This window comes from Brachypodium distachyon, chromosome 3 (genome assembly GCF_000005505.3).
Source record: "Brachypodium distachyon strain Bd21 chromosome 3, Brachypodium_distachyon_v3.0, whole genome shotgun sequence".
Taxonomy (NCBI): domain Eukaryota; kingdom Viridiplantae; phylum Streptophyta; class Magnoliopsida; order Poales; family Poaceae; genus Brachypodium; species Brachypodium distachyon.
This window is the reverse complement of record NC_016133.3, coordinates 36500994-36518079: the sequence shown is the minus strand read 5'-3', so window position 1 is coordinate 36518079 and position 17086 is coordinate 36500994. Positions and strand designations below refer to the sequence as shown.

At 44.9% G+C, this 17086-nt stretch overlaps 1 protein-coding gene across 2 annotated transcripts; it reads left to right on the top strand.

The window, feature by feature from the left end:
• Nucleotides 1-10349: 10349 nt before the first annotated feature.
• Nucleotides 10350-14030, top strand: LOC100839228 (UDP-sulfoquinovose synthase, chloroplastic). Of its 2 annotated transcripts, none has more exons than XM_014901684.2 (3): nucleotides 10350-10631; nucleotides 11760-12844; nucleotides 13430-14030. In XM_014901684.2, exons 2-3 carry the CDS (start codon nucleotides 11795-11797, stop codon nucleotides 13829-13831), a joined length of 1452 nt encoding a protein of 483 aa, XP_014757170.1. In that variant the 5' UTR covers nucleotides 10350-10631; nucleotides 11760-11794; the 3' UTR covers nucleotides 13832-14030. The 2 variants fall into 2 exon arrangements, with proteins under 2 accessions (XP_014757170.1, XP_003574390.1); XM_003574342.4 differs by having other exon boundaries at nucleotides 10351-10631; nucleotides 11751-12844.
• Nucleotides 14031-17086: the final 3056 nt, after the last annotated feature.

The following is a 17086-nucleotide window of genomic DNA, read 5'->3' as shown; positions in this document are numbered from 1 at the left end:
GAGTCTCTCAGAAAGAATCCCCTCTCCTTCTTCTCTTCTCCGTGGACCAGGTCTACGTACCTGGAGTAGTTAAACATCGTACCATATGCTAAACCTCCCTCGACCATCTGATTTTATTTTATTTTTAATTTTTTGAGAAAACACAGTACAGACGCGTATGCACGCACACTCACCCCTATGAGCACACACGCGCACACCCTCACAACGCGGTTAGTTTATGTAATAAATTCAGAAAAATGCAAGGACCCATGTCAAATCGGAGACTTGAACCTGGGTGGGCTAGTTTCACCACAAGGAACCAACCACCTGAGTTACGCATCTGATTTTATTTTTAGATGGGGATTAGCCACTGTTTTTTTTAAGAAACATAATACAAACAGAGACGTTCAGAAACACGCGCGTACACTCACCCATAAGCATAAGGTAAACTATCGCTTGAGTATTTTGGGCCTTAGGTAAAGTATGCCACGTTGGGGAGGGAAAAGAAGCTCGTGACGGGCTATTTGCTTCTCTTTTCGGCCCATCCCGCGCGATTTCCCCATAGCGCGCGATGCTTTGCACGTTCTTTTTTCTATTGGGCTCCCATCTCCTTTCCCCTCTCGCTGTCTCCACCCTCCACCCTGCCACAACCGCGCCACCCTCCCCCTTGGCCGTACCCCGCGCTGCCCCACCCACGCCGTTGTCCTCCTCTGGCCGTCCCCGCGCCGCGACGCCTGTTGTAACCTGGCCGCCCCGCCATATCCTCGCTGCCCCGCTCTGCCCAGTGCTGCCGTGCACTTTCCCTACGAGGATGCAGTCACGGTGACCGTGTCTGGAGCGATTCGCCGTGGAACCACAGCAGCAGAGGGGTCCATGCCGCCCCTGGACTACGGTGGCTGCTTCTTGACCACCCCCTGGTGGTTAGCACGAGGGGGAACTGTGATTTCTAGTAGTGAGAACTTGAACTTGGGTCAGCTGGTTCGACTGGTTCCACCACAAGAAAACAGACCACCTGAGGTAGCCTTTCACGGATTAGCCATTGCTTGGCTTCTTCGTAACTTAAGACAACTACGTAATTCATATGTAGAGAAACAAGGTGGCTGATTTTGTTAGGAGAGACAAATTATATCCCTGTTAGGAGAGACTAAAAAGACCGGGAACAAACTACTCCCACTTTTTTTTGTGATGAGAACAAAGACATTTGAAAGTATCCGCTCTGAACTCGGGCTTTGTCAAACGAATATACCGTTACGTCAAAGAAGATCCAAAAGACCAAACCTACACAGGTAACCTCAAAGATTTCATGCTCCACTCACCTTAAAAGTTTAAAACGTTGCATAGATTTGTATAATGTGATCTGGAATCATTGTTTTTCTCCTTGGTCATTAGGAAAAAAAATACAAAGGCATGTGATGATTTGTTTGATCTTGAGAGCTAAGCAAAACTATGCACAAGTAGACTTAGATAAAGTGTTAGAATCTTTTCTATGTTAAGGCCTAGTGGTACCAGCATCCAATTTATGCTAATTCAAAAAGGTTCTCCATCACAAATATATATTCCCTATCACAAGTAGATTTTCTAACGGGAGTAGACCAGACCCACCAAGGCCACCAGCTCCGTCTGCACACACAAGAATGGATTTTGCAACTTATAACCATTTGCCATTGTCAGGTTTAGACCCCTCGCAGGTTTCTCAACGTTGTGTCCTTGATGATGTCGCTGAGTTACATCGAGACTGATCCTCTTGATCAGCTCCGAGTGGAAGGCTGGTGCAATGCACCTCGTCTACCTGAGTTGCTGACGGATCCACCAGCAGCAGAGCGTGAATACTGAATAGAGAGAGAGCAGATGGGTGCGTGACAGACGAGACGAGAACGCGTGATGAGGCCGTTGCGAGATGCCGGACGCGCCTGGTGACACGTTGCGCACGCGCGCCTCTAGGTCCACGTCATTGTTGACTTTGTCTACTATCCCGCCTCGCTGATGGCACCCGTCCAGATGGACGTGGAGGGACAGGATGATAGGAACGAGGACACGCGGGCAGCTAGTTCAGCGTGAGCACGTGCTCGTGGGCCCCACCGTGGCCCACAGGAATCTTTTCTTTCGCGAGTAGGCCCACATGAATCTGAGCCGCCGATTCCACACGAGGACCACGTAGACGAGTAAAAAAAGAGTTATCAGACTGTCAAAAGACTACAGTAGTTGGAGTAACGGAACTTATGCTGACGTTGTAGTAAAAATCAGGAGACGGGAATCATCACATTGTGAAAGCGACGGCCAGAACGAATATTCCATCCAGGGGTCTGTGTAGAGAAAATTACTTAAAACCATCACAATTTAGACACATATTTAGAAAAATCACTTTTTTTAGTTTTTTATCAAATTACCATCACTTTCTTGGTCACTTGTATTCCGCGCACTGATTTCGCTGTTGATCTCATTTTGACAGAAAACCTGACAAGGGGCCCCACATGTCAGGTCTATCGTGGCGCCACGTTGGACAACGCTCGTCCTTTCTCCTTCTCCCTTGCTTCCCTTCTTCTCTCCCTCATTTTCTCCTCAGCCGAGCCGCCTCCTGCTCCCACTCCGGCGAGCTCGTCGAGCTCGAGCCACCGTCTCCCCCGCTCAAGATCCGCGCCCCTAAGCCTTCCGCGTAGACCAGTGCCGTCGAGCTCGAGTTCGACCTGCTCAAGGAGGTGGACGCGCTGCGCAGAGGCACACAGAGACGTCGACGGCAGCGGCCGCGTGTGGTGCATGTGCACTTTTTGGACGGCGGTGACCCCTACGAGCAGCAGTTGCGGCGTGCGGCAGTGCGTGCGGGAGATCTCCCGATGGGTGAGCAGGGCAGAGATGAGGGGGGGAGAAGAAAGAGGAAGACGAACCTGCAGGCTGGGGGTGCTCCAAGGCGTGCGGCTGTGAGGGTCGGGGGAGTTGACCAGTGCCAGCGGCGGCGCTTGTGGCATCGGCACGGAGCCCGCCTCCGCCTCCACGGGCCTCGCACCGTCACCAACCTCCCCCGATCCCAACCCCTCCCCTTCTTATCCTGGCGAGCACAGCGCTCGAGACGGGCTTCCATGCCGTCGTCGACGACGAGCGGGACGAGGAGGAGCCCTGCTACTCCATGCGCCACTTGACACAGCTCTGCGTCCCGCCGCCGGTGACCATCTGCAGAACAAGCAACAACAAGTGACGGCTCGGGGAGATTCCACTTGCAGGCGGCGGCGACGAGCACCTGCGCGACAGGGGTGAGCAGGGAGCCGCCGGGACGCGGGCTCGGGAGAGCATGGCTTCGCACTCGAGCCGACTGAAGCGACCGCCCCCCGGGTAGGGTTCGATCTCTGTGTTTACAGTGCTAGTCCCTAGATCGACTCGCTAGCACACACAGTTTCAAGATGTAATATCAAGATACAAAGGTCAAAAGTATATTACATCGCATTGATCCAGAATTTTAATAGTACCTTACATATTGCATAACCTCATGGGTTAGTTCAAAAGAAAATAAAATCTTCAGCGGAAGGCAGAAGATATAGGAGTCCCATAACAACTTCACAGTCGAAACATGTTGGAATGTAAACTCGCAACCCTAACAATTCGTACCTCACTCTTCACCTGGTTCACCTGCAACATTTAAACGTTGCAGCCACTAGGGGGTCAATACATTGAATGTATTGGCAAGTTCACCAAAGGGTTATAACAAACCTAACAAGTATATGCAGTATTTGGCAAGGTGGAGTTCAGGCTTTGCGTGGAAGGAGAACATAATTTACCCTACTACAATTGAGTGTTACAATAATGTTAAACTATTGGACACCGGGTAGACACACCGATGCTCCTATTAAGCTATGGACATTGAGTAGACACATCAATACTCATATCCCAAGTTTAAACCATAAGTTTTATTTAAGAAATTGGAATGAGTGAGACCTTCCTTACAGCTCCCAAATCTAGTTGCTCAAAATGTCCGTAACCGGGGGCACGGCTAGGTACTTAGTTTGACACTCTCGAGAGGTTGTACACTTTACCCACAAGAAATCGACGTGTTAATCCCTTGCTGTCCTCAGGGTAGAGTAGCAACGGCATCGATTACAAGAATTTTCAGAACATAATCCCCCAGACCACCTGAGGGACGCACTCCCACCTACACAGCTACATACCGATGTCACCTCGGATCCGGGTTCATATTTCTTACTCCATCAAGCCAGAAACCATTTAACATGTGGTTGTACTGGAAGCTACTAAACAGGAAAACTAGTCCAGTCTCTGGTTACCCCAGGTGGCATTCCACATTTGCGACGCAGGCGCTCCCCGAATCCACGGAGAGACGACTCAGAGGGACCCATAGAAAAGACCTAATGCCGCATGACATCTCAAAGACGAAACAAAGCCGCCCACCCAGGATGTTTCATTAAAGTTGTTTTAGTCAGGTTCCCAAAATACTTATCAATTATCAGCTTCATGGTATTTGAGGTTCCCTCCCACGTATACTATCATAGCATGGCTAAGCATATATCTACAAACGATGGTTATGGGTGGAGGGGTAATGGCACCACTAGGACAAGCATAGATAGCATAGATACATATAATATCCTAACAATGCAATCTACGACAACACTAGTGCATAAGGATTTAAAATAAAGTATGTAATGAGATTCATGGTCAAAGTGAAACTTGCCTTGGTTAAGATTGATGAAGCCTTCTTCTTAGCGACACACAATCACTACAATCACACTCCGAGTGATCTATCGTGAAGAAACGAATAACAATAATAAACACATAGTTTGATAACTCCAAATAAATCCAAATGAAGAACCAAACGTGATAATCAACGATTATCTTTCATGCTAAAGCGTAGGTTTGGGTTTGAGAAGGATGGGAATGGTTCGAAAGGAGTTATAACTAAGGAAATAATACTATACCCCTTTGTATCCCACATGTTGTATTTATGAAAATATGGACAATGCACATCTCACGATCCAACTAATGTTAATACAAGATATGCAAGAACATGACAAAGCTATGATGCAGACTACGAATTTTAAGTGAACTTGATAGATAGCAAAACATCATGTTAATTGTTGTTCTAGCATGATATGCTACTATTATTTAGTTAATTTAGTTAATGAATTAATTAATTTGAATGCATCAAATTCATCTATGCAATTCTAACATAACTATACATGCTAATTGACTAAGCTACATGAGAGTTAATTTTATTAGCTCTAGTTTATTATCATGCCGAGGCTAACAATGACATAAATCTCATGATGCAATTTATAGGTATGAAAATATATTTACATAAATTATTTTAGTGATACCCAAACCAAGAAAAGATAGATCAAGAACTTAGGGTTTACGATATCAAGATTTTATATGAATCTCCAAGTTGTTGGAACAAATCAGAGAATAGAAAAACTAATCTAAATGAGTTTAAAGACGTGAACATGTTGTGCTCATATCATAAACACGTGATAGATGCAAAGAAAATCTAGATTAGAAGGTTAGACAAAAGGCTAGGATTGAATTGGAATTGAAATAGTGAAGTTCTGTCTGTTAACAGATACGAAGTTCTATGGACCATGGTATGTTGTATAAAAACTTGGAAAGGTCTGTAAATTGGTCCAGAATGTAGAGTTGGATGTAATATTGGTATCACAGAAAGAATCAACTGATTCGGATCCACGGATCAACACATATAGGCTTTCGAAGATAGCTAACCAATGTGACAATGTTAACAGATACGATTTTTGATTGAAGATGCACCTGTGTAGATGAATCCTAAGTTGTTAAACAAGTGCACTAATGTGTAGAACATGAGCTAATTGATGAACTACAGAAGGTTTGGAACCAAACGGATCAATGGAACAATTTATATGAATTTCGAAAGGTGGCTAATCCAGAATCAACAAGCTGTGAATAGCAGTTTCCAACGAAGATGTACTACAGAAGATCATCGAGACGGGGTAAACAAAGTGATCTAATCTATAGATATAAACGTGATCTATCAAAAGAAAAATTAGTTGGCTAGAATTGATCTACATTTTGCAAGATACGGTCTACGGAAATGAGCTACTCAATACTGCTGCGGCTGAGATGCTCACCGAAAGGAAGCTCGCCGGAGTTGAACGGAAATGGTGGAGTAGCAGTCAAAGGAGTCATGGAAGAGGCTAGGGATGTGCACGACATCGAGGCAGACATCGTGACGCGGTCGAAACGGTCGGAGAGGCATCTGGATGGCAACGGGCGGAGCTCCGGGCGTGGCATCGGCATGTCCTCGGGGAAGACACGGCCAACGTCGATGGTTTTTCGCATAACCTTGACAAAGGGGTAGAAAGAGGTCATGAGAGTGCACCGGTGAAAGGAATCGAGAAACGGACCTTCAGAGAGAGCTCATCGGAAACAATGGCGACGGTGACCGGCGGAGGGAGACGTCGAGGTACTAGGATATGCAGTGCTTTAGAGGCGAAGCTTTACATATGGGAACGAGAGAGGGGAGGCAAAGGCTCGATGTGACGCGAATGGGGTCGTCTTTTATAGGCCCAGAAGGGAGATCGGGCGTGGATGTCACCGGCCGGCATTCGAGGCGCGACAGTTGGAAATGGCGATTAAGATAGGAAACGACAAATTGATTGCCTGAATTGACTCAAGGAATTGTAGGGATTGACGAGGAGGTTTCCTTTCGAAGAGAAATGCGTGGGAAGGAAGGAATCGAAGGAGGAAATCACGGTGGCAGATACGTGCGTGCTTCTGTTTCCTTTCGTGCCGGAGGAGGAAGGCTGGGCTTGGCTGGGGCGCTCGGTGGAGATGGGCCAGAGGAGAAAAGGGAGTTCGGCCCAGGAAGGAAAATGAGAAAAGAAAAAAGGGAGGTGGGTTGATCGGCCGGACTGGGCTGGCAACGAGGAAATGTGGGCTTCGGCCCAAGAGTAGATATAGGATTTTCTAGTCCTTTTCTAAATACTAAATTCACAGGAATTCAAATGTGGCATTTGAAAATACCATATGAACTCAAAACAATTCAAGATAATTTTATTAAATCCAAAATAAGTGTTGTGGGCTTAGGAAATATAGTTTCCACCCAAAATATTCTTTTGTAAATACTTTTATATTAAAATAAGTTTTGAATAAACTCCAAGTAAAATCTTCTAATATTTATATTGTTCAATAAATTCCCAAATAGATTTTTAACACTAAATCACGCACCTTGAAACCATAGCAAATGTTTCCAACTATATATTCTTGGGAAAGTCCCATTATTCGCACTCTCAATTATTGATTGTATGTTGGAAAAGCATTTGCACGTGAGGATGTCATATTATCCTCTTCTCGAAAACAAAATGATCATGACAAAATAAAAATCGAGAAAACATAGGTGAATCATTAAATATGTTCCAACCTTATAATCAAGAAAGTCATATTATTCCATCTCTTTAACATTTAAATAAATGTTGGAAAATATTTCTAATCGATTCAAATATCGCAACGATGCTCTCAAATGGTCATGGCATCCAAATTGGAAACTTGGGATGTTAATAAATCCTTCCAAAAGAAAGAATTTATTAAGATGCAAAGAATAATCCGGAGAAAATCATAAGATTCATATGGGTCCAAATAGACTATTTTGAACTTACATAAATGTCCCAACCATGTTCTATAATTTGGATAGTCATATTAATCCACTCTTCTGTTGAATATTCAAACATGGTGTGGAAAAATTTAAATAAGTCCTAAAAATTCAAAATCCTTTGGAATTTCACAACCAAAATATTTCCAAAGCCAATATTTTATTTAAAATAGTTATTTTATTTAACATTCCAAAATGGGAAAATTCTGGGATGTTACACCGGCGATGCGCAGCTCTTGTGCACCGCGGAGAGGCACGGAAGGCTGTGGGGACGGAGATAAGGAGCGGCGGCGTCTTTGCCGGAGACGGAGAAGACGAGTGAGCGGCAGATGCTACGAGCGCGCGTGGTACAGGAGATGGGCACGGATGTTCAGCGATGGATGCGGCGGCTCGAGCTCGCCGGAGTAGGGGCCCGTCGGAGCAGTGGCCGTCGGTCAGAGATGGGACAACGTGGGGATGGGACCATTTTAGGCTCGGGTGTGGTCGGGTTCGGACAGCTCGGACGGGTTGTCCAGCGTGGCGCCACAGTGGCACAGGCATTGTGGGCTCTCTTGTCAGATTTTGCATCAAAACAGTATTAAGTGGCTAATCAGTGCGCAGGAGTATGTTTATGCAGAAAAGTGGTGGTAATTTGATTTTTTTTTAAAAGGTGGTTTCCTAGAAGTAATTTTCTCGTCTCTGTATCACCTCCACCCTTTATTCGATCGAACTGCGCACGGAGCTGGAACGATTCTGCTAGCATGGCGATTCTACTAGTATGGCATCTTCCCCTTATGTATCCTGATTGTATTTGGCCTACACAGGTACTTCCAGAGGTCGCATTAAATTCTAGACTCTCCTCATTTGGCCCAAGTTATATACTGAACTTGGATCCCCTAACTTGAAGTCAGTGACTTTATGGTCACTGAGAGGTGGGGCTGAGTCCACATGTAAGTGACTGTGAAGTCACTTTAAGTCAGGGGATCCCTCTCCCCAACGGACTTGGATTCAAAGTTTCCTTCAGCTTTTTGAAATGGTCCATAGACCTGGGCGAGGTGAGGACTCGGCGGGCAGAGAGGAGAGGAGGGCGTGAGGTAGAAGAAGCTGGACATCAGGGTGGGCGTTCGGTTCCTCAGGTTTTCAATAAATTCGGTTCTTAAAAAACAGGAACCGATCGATTCCTTCCTATTTTGGTAACCGAAAATTCGGTTACCTAGAAGTTCGGTTCGGTTATCAGTTTTAACCGAACAAAACCGAAACCCATAGTACAAAGCAAAAAAAAAACGAAGGAAAAATTGTCGCCGCGACCTGCCCGCCCCTCGTCTGCCTCCGCTCGCCAAGGCGCCATGCCGGCTTTTGCAGCATGTAGGGAGATGGAGGCTGCGGAGGAGTTGATGGGGGGCTGGAGCAGAGGACGGGACGAGTGATGGCGACCAGCAGTTGATGTGGGCCGCTGTAATAGGCATGGCACCGCTGGACGTCAGCAGATCGGCTGATCGGGAGATGAGAGGTTGTGGGACTGGAGATCGATCAAGAGAGGAAGAGGGGAATCGGGGGAGAGGAAGGGCTACAGGTCGCCGCTATTGGCAGCTAGGTTTGGGACTTGGAGTCTTTGTTTTTTTTAGAGAGGAGGAGACGTGGAGTCAGGCGGCTATCACGCGATGGGCGAGAGAATTGGAGTCGTGGTCTCGAGCGGTTGGGCTGGATTAGATGGTTTAGAAGGACAGAAGGTACGGGCTGGGCGGATTTTTATGGGCTTATAACATTATTCGGTTATTTCGGGTACTTCGGTTAACCGAAGCATGTGACCGAACTAACCGGAAAAAGTTTGGTTCTCAGAATTCAAAACCAAAGTTTTGATCGGTTTTTCGGTTTCGGCTTCCGGTTATTCGGGTTTCGGTATCAGTTTCTCGGTTTTTATGCCCACTCCTAGCTGGACAGACGTTTCATCTCGTTCCCAGCAATCTCGAACCAAGGATTTACACCCTGTGTTATCACAGAGAGAAAGTCGCCGGAGGAACGGAAGAACTACAGTACCCCACCGGAGAGACAACGGATAAGTCATTGTCGCCTATCGGTAGTCGGAACAGTGAAACCACTGAAACAAGCCATACTGTTCTTGTAGAATAATTTTCTGTTTCTGTTCTTGTAGCCTGCAGAGACAAAACTTTTGTGTTTACCTTTGAATCCTGATGTATTTTTTGGTGCAAAAATTTGGTTATAACCTGATAAGAGGAATGTGGGGGTAAATGATTAGAGGGGGTATTTGCAAAAGAAAAAGTATGCGTTGGCTGTGTGCGTAAAAAAAAAAGAAACACATCTTGAGAGATGCTTGCCACGCCATTAACCATGACGACGTATCATGTGAAAACCTTTAGTCAATGCAAACAGAAAAACTTTCAATCCCACCACTAGATCTCAAATATACGGTTTAGATGGAAAATGAAACCTATAATCACTTAAAGAAATTTATAAATTTATAACTTAAGCACGTAAGAGGTTTTCATAAAATGCAATTAAGCGAAAGTTTAACCTCATCCGTTTATTTAAGTCTAACGAATACTCCATGACTGAAATTTTCAGGTTTACACAGAATAAAGATTTTCACTCATAGAACCATATACGTGAATTAAATTAATAAATTTAGCGACAACAATCACGGTAAATTCGATGGGCAAACGGTGCATTTTACTCCTTTCCGAAAAGGGGCCACTGCCGGAGCGCGCTCGCGGCAGCCGATCCGAATCCCTTCGCCCGAATATCCCCGCTCCCACGCACACTGCACACTACCCTCCCGCCGCTATTGCTATCCAATCCCTCCCCCTCTCCCACCCTTTGTTTTCTTCGCCTCCCTCTCCGGAGCTCCTCCACGGCTGGACCTCGCCCTCCTCCGGTCGTCTCTAGCGCTGCACGGTTGAAGGACCTGCCCCCTCGCCCTCCTCCCGTCGCTTGTCTTCGTCTTCGACCGAGCGCCGCCACCCCTCCCTTCCCATCCCGCTGCCGAGCAGCGCCCCAGTCTCTCGTCTTCCTCCTCGTGCGAGCGCCTCCACCGCAGGTATCTATCTCCCCTCGTTTCTCTCGCTCCCGTCACCCCACGAACAGATACCGTCCTTTAGCTCCCCGTTTCATCTCCTTAATATTCACCAATTCGTAACTGAGGCAAAAATCAAGGTAGGGCGGTCCTCTGCCCTTTATACTATAGCCATATGGAAAATGGTTGAATTATGATTGTTTGTTAATGTCTTTTTTTAAAATCTGTCTGGATCTTCAAAATGAGCATTGCACTTGCCTTACTTAGAATTCTTTGTCCGGCTGATTATTCTCGTTGGATTGTCAGGGCAGATTGTCAGGGCATGTACAATGGTTGATAAGACTGTCTTATCTTAGGCATTTCACGTCAATTAGAAAAGACAACAAAACATGTTGTACAATGGGTTATCTCTTAGTGTTCTATCTTAGAATTAATGTTTAGATGAATAAAATTAACTAAATAAATGCTAAGAAAAGGTGAAATCTAGTACAATGGTAAATTTGTCTTATCTTTGACTTATCATTCTTGTGAAGAGATCATCTCTTAATTAAGAGAAGGCTTGTGCCTTTTTTTCATTTCGCTCTCTTCCACATCAGATTTTAGAAGGCTGACGTCACCCCATTGTACATGTCCTTATGTGTCACGGAACTGCACACAAAAATCCAGGGAGTTTATTTGTGGAAAATATTGACCAAATTTTGTGCAATACTGCAACATTGAGCCTGGTCCAGCACAAAGGATTGTATATTTTGACCATTTCCTTTTTTTATACCTACTTTTGTGGAGAAAGCAAGCAGTAGCTGATAAATCGTATAACCTGCATTTTGTTTTCTTGTCCCTATAAGTGCACGGAGTTGCTGGCTTCATCCGATGTAGAATCTAGATGATAGCTATATGACTAATTTCTTTGCCTCTCCTTACTACCTCTTCTCGTTGAAGAAACAACACGAGCTACCTGTTAGATATGGTCTATATTTACACTGGAATTTCAGGAATCTGATTAATTCGCTTTGTTGCCTACTTGCCTTCCCCTATTTACTTTGTCATTTTGTGCTCTTCATGTTATTGCCATCTTGGAATGAATTTATATATCATATACTACATTGTTTTTTCCCACTACTGATCACTAACTTTTTATGCCAGCTTTTTTAGGGTATCTGCATTATTATAGTGGACGAGAAACGATTATGAGAATGGCACATTTGGTCACTAACTGTAGTTTCAGCCCATCTCCTGCTGTTAAGACACACCCCAAATCACCAAATTGTGGCCACAATAGCATCCGATTCCAAAATTCAAAATCTTCAAGTTCAAGTCTGATTGCCAAATCATGTTCCAAGAGATCAAAGAAGTTGTATGTTACACGTGCTAGTGCTTCTGTACAAGCACCTGCAGATAAAACACAAACACCTCTTACTGGTAGTCAGCAAGAATCTGCACATTCATCCTCTAAACCTAAAAAAGTTATGGTTATTGGAGGAGATGGATACTGTGGCTGGGCAACTGCTCTTCATCTCTCGAACAAAGGTTACGAGGTTGCTATTGTTGATAATCTTGTTAGACGCCTTTTTGACCATCAACTTGGCCTTGATTCACTTACTCCCATAGCTTCCATCCAAAATCGCATCCGCAGATGGAAATCTCTTACTGGCAAGACAATTCAGCTCTTCATTGGTGATATATGTGACTTTGAATTCCTTTCAGAGGCCTTCAAGTCTTTTGAGCCTGATTCTGCTGTCCACTTTGGTGAACAAAGATCAGCACCATATTCTATGATTGATCGTTCACGAGCAGTATTCACACAGCACAACAATGTTATTGGAACACTTAACGTCTTGTTTGCCATGAAGGAGTTTAGTCAAGAATGTCATTTGGTCAAACTAGGAACTATGGGTGAGTATGGAACTCCAAATATTGACATTGAAGAGGGATTTATCACTATTACTCACAATGGAAGAACTGACACCTTACCATACCCAAAGCAAGCAAGCTCCTTCTATCATCTAAGTAAAGTGCATGACTCTCACAACATAGCATTTACTTGCAAGGCTTGGGGTATAAGGGCCACAGATCTTAACCAAGGTGTCGTCTATGGAGTCAGAACAGATGAAACTGCCATGCATGAAGAGCTATCCAATAGGTTGGACTATGATGGAATCTTTGGGACAGCACTAAATAGGTTCTGTGTTCAGGCTGCTGTAGGTCACCCGCTTACAGTTTACGGAAAAGGTGGCCAAGTATGTAATTGCTGTCTTAACTCTATAGTACAATAAATGCAATTTCACATTTGATGTTTGGCTTGCTCTATATGTACTGTTTTGTATTAATGCATCTCCTTTCACCATTAATGAATGTGGTTCCTGATGTATAATTTTATTTTGGAAGTTAAAATGCCAGTAAGTAGCTTTTGCCTTGGAGCCTCAGCATGCCTGAGCTCATCGCCACCATTTACCTTCTCAAAACTGTTATGAACTAGAAAACAAGGAGTGAATTAAGTAGCCTTTATGAGTACTGAAATTCTGATGACCCAACTGCGGGAAACATAATTGTTGCAACTTGTTTGTTGGCTCTGCAGCTAAGGTTTGGAGTTTTTTCTTTTAGTCTAATTTTGTCAACCATACTGTTGAAAAAAAAGTTGCTAGATCTTCTCTCACTCGCAAATATTGTAATTGGATTATCACCAATTATTTAGTAGGTGAAAGTGTTAACTCTGAACTTGTAGTCTTGTACTTCTAGTTATGACTTGAAAACAAATATTTTAGGTCATCGTCATCTGACATACTACAATGTACTGATCAAAGTTCTCGTACCATACTTTCCAGACCCGTGGATACCTGGACATCAGGGATACCGTGCAATGCGTTGAGCTCGCCATTGCCAACCCAGCAAAACCAGGTGAGTTCAGGGTCTTCAACCAGTTCACAGAGCAGTTTTCCGTCAACGAGCTAGCCAAGCTGGTAACAGCGGCCGGAGCAAAGCTCGGGCTGGAGGTGCAGACCAAGTCGGTTCCCAACCCGCGCGTCGAAGCGGAGGAGCACTACTACAATGCCAAGCACTCCAAGCTCTCCGAGCTTGGGCTGGTGCCCCACCTGCTCTCGGACTCGCTGCTTGACTCGCTGCTCAACTTCGCTGTCCAGTACAAGGACAGGGTCGACACGGCGCAGATCATGCCCAGCGTGTCGTGGAAGAAGATGGGCGCGAAAACGAAGACCCTCTCTGTCTAGTCTAGAGAGCGGGCAGCTTCCCTGTTGTATAGCGTATGGTGTCAGCTATGACATTGACATTATATGTAATGTAGCAATAATAATGTGCGTTAGTTTAAAGCACGCTGTAGTGGAGATGTGAGAATTGCTGTTACGATGTAAGATTTCATTTTGCCCCTCGGGTGAGAACTGCAATTCAAGAGCATTTGTTCTTTTTTCATTCTTTTTTGTGTGGGAAAAGAGCATTCTGTTTAGTTTCTGCTTCCGGGAAAATTACTCTAACCAGTTTGGAGATTCGGGTCTCTTTGTGGAAACGGTAAATTTTTCTGCTTTTCTCTACCAGTTGCATGGGAGAAGTTGAACAGGGGCTGTGTGTCGGTTCAGTTCTGGTGACTAGACAGAGTGGGTTGTTGAAAGAAACCATCACGCTGGACAATGCGATGTGAGGTGTAGACGTAGTCATTTTCGTGTGCATGCGTTACTCCACGATCTAGCTGAGGCGGCTGGAGCACAGTTGTGTCGATGGATTTGTTGGTGGCTGAGCTTAGCCATGCACGCCTGTCCGTATGTGTATGTGGATAGCCTACCGAAATGACACGACCCCACGAGCAAGGCATACAAAAGAAAGAAAAAGGATAAATTGAGCGAGGATTGAATAAATGATCGTCCATGTAGAAAAATGATTTATCGGCCATGGCATCGTAATGGTGAAGAAAAAAACAAATAACCCTGTTATCGAAGTTCAGATAGCTGTTCTCTGAAAAAGAAATAAAGTGGCTGAACAATAGACGAGTGTAAGTTTTATAAAAAAAAATAGACGAGTGTAAGTTTGGTCACACAACTTAAAGATTTGATCACTCACCTCGCTTGCAGTTGTTTTGATCATGACATGTCAATGGCTTTATACAGAAATAAATTAGGGGAAAATTCAAAGAAAAAGCCACGGTTGGAGTAAATGATTTTAACTATTGAGGGACCTCAGTGTATCCAGTGTCGAAGGAACAGCAAGAGAGGCTTTTTGTCTGCTGAAAGCCACGAGCTTGAGGCGCCCTTGGCTATGGCGGCCTGAAAGGGTTTCGGCGGCGCCCAGCCCTCACCAACCATGGCGGCGTCCATGGATCTCTCCGCCATGGAGAAGTGGCCCTTGGACGCACATGCTGAGAAGGTGCCCAGGACTGCGCACGACCCCATCTCCATGGCACGGAGGACTGAAGACTCATCGGCCGTCAACAAGGATGTGTCTGCTGCGATCGGCGACACCCAAGGTATGGCCCCTCTTGTGGACCGGCACACTGGCACCCAGCTGCGCCAAGAACTTTGGCGTAGATGGCATCAACATATTACTGTTCCGGCCTCCTCTCGACCGGACTTTTTTATGGTGGCCTCATTTGGGATGCAAATTTCGCCTGACTGAGATATCGGGTTGGAAATATGTCCCAAAGTCAATAATAAATATGTTATTATCATATTTTCTTGTTCTTGATAAATGTTTAATATACACGCTATAATTGTATTAACAGGAAACTAAATACATGTGTGGATAAATAAACAAATAATGTGTCTCTAATACGCCTCTACTAGATTAGCTCGTTGATTAAAAGATGGTTAAGGTTTCCTAACCATAGACATGTGTTGTCATTTAATAATGAGGTCATATCATTAGAAGAATGATGTGACGGACGGACCCAAACCTAAACATAACTTTTGATCATGTCACTTAAGTTTAAATTGCTAATGCTTTTGTTATGTCAAGTATCATTTTCTTAGACCATGAGATCATGCCACTCCCTAGTACCAGAAGAATACTTTGTGGATATCAACTGTCATCTCGTAACTGGGTGATCATAAATGTGTTCTTTAGGTATCTCGGAAGGTGCTTGTTGGGTTGTATGTATCAAGACTGGGATTTGTCACTCCATGTGACGGAGAGATATCTCTCGGCCCTCTCAATAATATAACATCCTAATGAGCTTGCAAGCATGTGACTAATGTGTTTAGTCACGGGGATATTATATTGCGGTACGAGTAAAAAGAACTTGCCAGTAACGAGAATGAACTAGGTATGGTGGTACCGACGATCAAATCTCGGGCAAATAATATATCGCGAGACAAAGGGAATTGGATACCGGATTAATTGAATCCTCGACATCGTGGTTCAACCGATGAGATCTTCGTGGAATATGTGAGAACCATTATGGACATCCAGGTCCCGCTATTGTTTATTGATCGAAGAGGTGTCTCGGTTATGTCCATATGTTCTCGAACCCATAGGGTCACAAACTTAACGCTTTATGTCGCTAGGGTTCGATGAGATAAATAGATGATGATATTGAATATTGATTCGGAGTCTCGGATGGGATCCAGGACATCACGAAGAGCTTCGGAATGGTCCGAAGATAAATATTTATATATGGAAAAGCTGTTTCAGTGTTTCGGAAAAGTTCGGGATATTTTTCGGTAATGACCGGGAATATTTTAGAAGGTTTCGCAAGTTCTCAGAAGATTCTGAAATGTTCCGGGATATTTCTTAGAATTTAATTGGGCCTCTATATGAATTAATTGGAGCAATCTAATTAATTATCGCCTAATGGGCCTAGCCCCATTAGGGGAGAGGGAACCGTGGGGGACTCCACCACGAGGTGGAAACCACCTACGTGGGGAGACCACACGTGGGAAGGAGTCCTGGGACTCCTTTCCCTCCCCTGGCCGTCCCTAAACTCTCCTTGGAGGAGGGGCAAACCCTGGTCACCACCCCCTATATAAATAGAGGGGAGAGGCAGGGGGAGAGGACACAGCAAGCCCTCAGCTGGATCTCTCTCCCCTGAGCCCCTCTCCTCCTCTCTCGCGCGTAGCAAAACCCTGCCCGTGGAGCTCTCCACCATAGCCAGCACCACGCCGTCGTGCTGCTGGAATCTCATCGACCTCTTCCCCTCGCTTGCTGGATCAAGAAGGAGGAGACGACGTGAAGCTGAACGTGTGGATACCAAGGAGGTGCCGTCGTTTCTGCACTGAGATTGATCACATCAAAAGTTCCACTACGCCAACAACCATCCCGTGATCGTAAGGCTTTGTGGTCTACGAAGGTATGATGCTCATTATCCCTCTCGTTACTTACATCTACTAGATATGATCTTGGGTTTCTTCCGCACATCTTGTAGGAAATTTTTTGTTTTCCATGCAACGAACCCATCAATTGGTTGCCAACATCCTCAATGCTTGTTTGGGGGGCATACCCGAGGAGTTCAGAGTTTTACACCTTCGCGATCGTACCTACCG